At 42.9% G+C, this 5,858-nt stretch overlaps 1 protein-coding gene and 1 pseudogene across 1 annotated transcript in view; one reads left to right on the forward strand and one right to left on the reverse strand.

Annotated features, from left to right (window-relative positions):
• Window positions 1–3,736, forward strand: part of LOC109469634 — a 27,123-nt pseudogene extending 23,387 nt beyond the window's left edge.
• The window catches only part of LOC109469845 (putative thiamine transporter SLC35F3), a 7,338-nt gene continuing 5,117 nt past the window's right edge, over window positions 3,638–5,858 (reverse strand). Inside the window, exons 4-6 of the mRNA XM_019768584.1 lie at window positions 5,368–5,555; window positions 4,795–4,884; window positions 3,638–4,571 (exon numbers count right to left, since the gene is read on the reverse strand). Coding sequence (XP_019624143.1) covers window positions 4,351–4,571; window positions 4,795–4,884; window positions 5,368–5,555 — 499 coding nt within the window. The 3' untranslated portion in view covers window positions 3,638–4,350. The remainder of the gene's footprint in view (window positions 4,572–4,794; window positions 4,885–5,367; window positions 5,556–5,858) is intronic.

A 5,858-nucleotide genomic window follows, 5' to 3' on the forward strand; every position in this document is an offset into this window, starting at 1 on the left:
CTCTGGAACTGCAGCGATATATTCTTGAAAATATTCAAAAGGGGATAACTCAAGAACCGGTTGACGGATCGTCGTGATTTTTGGTATGTAGGTAGCTTACGTGATCCTTCATATAATTATGTGACAATTATGCAAATATGGATATAATTTGCATAATTTATGGGGAAATTCTATAAATCAGCTGCATTCCATGATAGGACAATTAAAGCTTGTGACATTGGTAATTGACAACGAGAGAAACACAGGAAGATATTGATTATGTTAATAATGACCTAATTTGCATAATTAATGAGAAAATTTTATAATTATGTAATGATAACTGCCTGGAATTTCATACTTGTGGTATTTGAAAATTAAATTGAGGTGAACATCATTAAACATAATTTATTCAAATCAGGACCTCATTTGCATAATTTATTAGGAAATGCTAGAATGCATTGTTTGCTAATATAAGACTGTTGTTTGGTTGAGATTATGATAAAATGATATAATTCATGAAAATTAGGTTCCTATTTCTTAAATCAGTGGGGAATAATCTAATCTATAATTTGTCAGTCATAAAGATTAACATCATTTGGCGAAGGTATGAGATCGGGGAACTCTAGTATTATACATGATAATGACACACGTTTAACGTCACAGCACCAAACAAGATCCATCCACCTACCAAAGCTGACTGCCAAGCAGCTAGAAAGAAACTGGAACTTAGTAAGAAGTCCGCTTCGACACTCAAGGAGTTTCTTCTGTTAGCCGTCTTTGTGGCTGTCCTCTTTTACATCGCCCAGGCGAACAACGATCAGCACGTCTTCTACGAGGCACAGACACTGTCCAACGTTGTTTTACAGGGACATGATGAAGTAAGCAACGGTTGTTTCATTGCATACTCATAAAATAACGTTTGTTTATTTATTTATTTACGAACACAACGTACACGGAGGTATGTGTATTGTCAGAACTGATGTATCCCATGTGCAATAACCGTACTGACAGGAGTTATATTATTTGTGTAAACAGATCAGAACTCCGGACCAGTTCTATACATGGACTGAGGAAGTCCTGCTGCCGGTCCTATACCCATCTGCCTGGTACAACGGGAGGAAAATGAAGTTCTTAGACAAACAGTTTGCACAGAACACCGAGTCCTTCCGAGTCGGCCCTCCGCGCATGATACAAGTTAGACGACGTCCAGGTATGTGTTCTTGATTGTCCCTCTTGAATGTTACCTTGAAAACGCGAGTTACAAGGAAGTCTCTTACATTCTCTTACATTGTTGTACCGTACGTAATTTCCTAATTTCTCTTCACTACACGAAGTGAGAGAAGAAATGTTTTTTTGAATCTCGCAAGTCGACCTTATCTACCGATAGACGAACATTAATTTACAGATACTTCAAAATAAACACAGACTATGACGACGATAACATCACGTATTTCCGGTTGACCGACAAGATCTATTATGTCTATTTATCAATGCAGGTGACACTACGTGGGAGAATGGTGCTGGCCTCGGGTGGAGTCTGTCTGTACAGAACATGTCCCTTGCCTGCTGGCGCTTCACGGCTCCGAATCTTCTGAATCATCCCAACAACACAATCAACTGCACAAACCGTCACTCCCTGGACCTGCCTCTTAACCACGACACCGCCGTGTCAGTCTTTCACGCCTTGAAGGACTCTGAATTTCTGGACAAGTACACAGTTTCCTTGTCAATGGACATCAACTTCTACAACCCCAGCCTGAAGCTGTTCAGCATTGTGCATATTGTCCTAGATTATTCCGTAGTAGGGAGTCTCGTGCCAACGGCAACAATCACTTCGTTTGGTCTGTTTCAATATGAAAGTGTTGCTGACTATGTGAACTTGTCCATACACATCATTTTCACACTGCTCTTCTCAATAATGCTTTTAAAGGAGGTAAAAGCCATGAAAAACTTGGGATGGAAATATTTTACTTCGCCATGGAATGCCTTAGGATGTCTTAGTATCCTCGGCACAGCGACAGTCATCTCCGTCTTCATCAGTCGATACATTGTGGCATCTGATACACTCGCAATGGTCCCCAAAAGTAATGGTACGTCCCCAACGTTACCAGCAAATATACTCCATTATTAATTGATAATACGCAAAGGCTCTGTACACTCTTTCAATACCAGTGGGGTACTTTGTGCTGTTGTATGTTATTTGTTTATTAGATTCCGTTATTTTGACAACAAAGTACAAATGAAACGACCTACATGTGTGTCAAATATTTTTGGTTGATCGCTGTGAACGTTGACTCGTGATTCTTTTTTAATCCTCGTCCAACAGGTGAGCTGGGATTTGAACGCTTTGTGGACATGACAACCGCTGCATGGTGGAATGCTTGCTTTGCACACATCGTGGGGATTGTTGTGTTCATCAACACCATCGCCTTGCTTCGCGTCGTCCGCTTCAGTCAGACAATCGCCAAACTCCTGGCCCTTCCGAGCATCATGAAAGACGAGCTCGTGTCGTTCTTACTCGTTGCTGCTGTCGCCTTCATGTCGTTCATCAGTGCAGGTATACAGACCGTCATAGTTTGTACCATTCAGGAAACGAACGATATAACTGATACAGATCTACACCTTACGACATCCATATCACCCCATGCTTCTTTATATGCGTTACTGGTTTCAGATGTAAAACGATAATTGATGTCAAATGTTGTTGTTTCAGGATACCTTATCTTTGGGAGCCACATAAAGTCTTACTCAAACTTGTACCACACAACATTGGCTCTTTTCGAAATGATGCTAGGAAGGTAAGGTCCACTTACAAATACGTAAAGAGCTGGATAATATGTATACAAGAATTTTGATTTCTGTGAATAATTGTAATTTACGGTGCGTGGTAGCAGTAAGAACGTTGTCTCAATGGCGAGTTCGGTGTGCTTTCAGGTTCTTCGCCAGTGACATGCTGGAAGCTAACCCGCTCATCGGGCCGATCTTCTTCTCGGTCTTCATGGTCTGCATCTTCATCCTCCTGGTGAACTTCCTCATGTCCATCATCTGTGACGCCATTTCCGCTGACGTCGCCGTCGACCATGATCGCGAGCTTGCCGAACACATGTGGACCAGCGTCTGTGCCAAGTTGGGTCTACACAGCCCTCCGCCAAAAAGGGATGAGCCGGGTAAGAAAACAGCACGGTCATTTTCGTGGAGGGTTGTCATTTTGCAGGATTTCCAAGCAATCTACAAGGATCTGAGATGGCCTTTTCGGTACAAAAACAGATGAAATGTGCGAAACATGCACAAATATCCCCCAAAAGTCCTCAATTTGCAGTCGTTAGACGATTGGAATATGACATGCACGAAAGCTGATATAGTCCTATTGTTTTTTCAATCAATGGAAAAAGACAATTATTGCCTCTTATTGTTGACAATGCTTCTGTAGAGAATGCATTGCGTATCGATATTAAAGTTTAAAGTTTCTTATAGCTATCATTTTGTTACAAAATTACTCTTTCCAACATATCTACCTAGATGAGCTGAAGATAGAAAAGCTCGAGGAAAACCTGCGCATCATTCGGAAACAACTTGATGAAAGTCTGGACATCTGTGACTCCATCTCTCCTCCATGACGTTGGTACAATGTGACCGGCCGTGTCCAGTCTGCGGGCACGCGTCCCCCACACTAACACTCATCATGTCGTCAGTACGGAGTGTGACCTAAAGATCGTTATCGAACATGCAGAGGATGACGGAGATGTACGAATCTAGTTGGCCCAGACAAAAGCAAGTTACTAAGTAGGCATTGATCAAGAAATCCATTGATATTGTTTCAGAAATGTTTTAGCACGTAAATAGTCATAACTCATCTTACCTAGTACACTTTCTTATTAATGTAATGTAGAAATCAGCTTTCTGAAGTTTCTACAAGAACAATCTGTAAGATGAATAAAATGCTACTTTTTAAAGAATTGGTGAACATTAGTCGTCCATAAAATGGACTTGAGAGATTGATCTGTCTAAGGCTGGAATCACTGACTGCTTTCCGTATAGTCTTATATCTCATCAATTGGTTACATTACAGATATCTTAAGTAGAATTGAGGCATATGCATATTAGCACTCATTTACGTTATCGGACCTTTAAAGTGATGAATGTTCTGTACATATGTGGATATAAGTTGTGATAAATTGCAAATAAAATTGTTTAACGTGGTTCAATGATGGATTTTGTTGACTGGCTTTGTGCTTGGTTCCTTGAGGTAGTATGACCACAAAGATAGATTATCATGGCGAAGTATCTATACATAATTAAGGATCTGATTGAATGTGAAGTCGTCCACCCCGTTCTACATGATAAGTCTAAACTTGAGAAATCTCTGAATTGTCATGGCATCTTCTGTACTGAAGTGCCGACACTTGGTCTCCCTGGCAGAAGTCGCTCTGTCTCGTCTGCTCCCTGGGTTGGCTCCACACAGCACATGACGTCACAGACCCTGCGATGAGCTTCCTCAGGGGCCAACATCAGGAGGAACCCGCCGACCACCATGGCGGCGCCCCCTGCCTTCAGCGGGCCGAACGTCACGCCACGGAACACGGCGTCCACGCCTGACGGGATTAGTACGGGGTTGAAGCCAACTTAAACATCGGCCACTGACTATTTGATCAATCCATTTATTGATTACTAGTATCAATAGATCTATCAAAGGCGATCCGGGGTCAAATGAGAAGTGACGCTATTCCTTTGGAGCAGACGTTTTGTCGTCAATTTTTCCACAACTTACGTGACCTGTTTTCATTCGTCTCTCACCCGTGTTCTGTGGTCTCTTACCTGCGTTCAGTGGGATTCCCAGCACGGTGCCCAGGGAGATGAAGAGGGGAAAGGTGAAGGCGATCCCAAAGTTGATGAAGAAGTTGAAAGCTGTAGGCAGTTTTGAACACAGTAAAATTGGTTAATATATAAAGGTCTATCCTACTGGCATTTGGAGTTGTCCTAAGTAGTAAACGTTTTAGCACAACAGTTGCGAAACAGGTTACAGACAGTAAACCAGTAGGTGCTACCAGTCCACTTGACCCGAACAGATATATGCAGTCCAAACGCTGCCCCTTAGCACATATAGGACCACGGTACTTAAGTGTCAGTACCAGTCCATGGTCTCCCAACAGACTTAACGGAATCAGATCGTATCTTTTTCTGACTGCCTGGCTTCTTTGACAGTCATAGAGGGAGGTACTGTTAAAGAAAGCAGGGAATCAGGAAACGTTACGATTTATCCCCCCCCACACACACACACAACATCTGCTCGGAAGTTAACCGGTTCATAGTACAGCCATGTACTATGCATACGGTAGGCAGCAATGTAGAAACGGTAGACAGGACTTAATCTGAGGTGGAATGACGTACCCAGCCCAAGTGCGGCTCCGCCACACAGATAAGACCACGGGAGGTGGTACCAGTCCATAGTCTCCACTTGTCCGTAGTACAGACTTAGCATGACGGGCCAGAGTCCCAGCAGGTCTACCATCCCCAGACATGACAGGAACAGGGACACCTGTCCAACACTCGCGTCTCCAAACACGCGTTTGAACAGCCTGTCGGGAAAATTGTCAATAGTCACCACGCACCGGCAGCAGACTCCTTTGGTGGATGGAAATAATCACGTTGCAATTAAAATAGTAAAACATATACATAATAAAAGCCATGTATATTTACGAACCAACCTGCATGTGTGTGTGTGTTTTTGATATGCAACAAATCAGAAGTTACCTTGTACAGAGCCGCTCCAATGGCCGCACCCACAGAGAGAACCACACCTAGCAAGGAGGGTCCCTTGAACCCGCTGGCGTTGGCGATGAGCACGATTCCTCCCATAGCCATCAGTACTGATAAGATCG

Source organism: Branchiostoma belcheri, unplaced genomic scaffold, assembly GCF_001625305.1.
Source record: "Branchiostoma belcheri isolate BF01 breed outbred unplaced genomic scaffold, Haploidv18h27 scaffold21, whole genome shotgun sequence".
Lineage (NCBI taxonomy): Eukaryota > Metazoa > Chordata > Leptocardii > Amphioxiformes > Branchiostomatidae > Branchiostoma > Branchiostoma belcheri.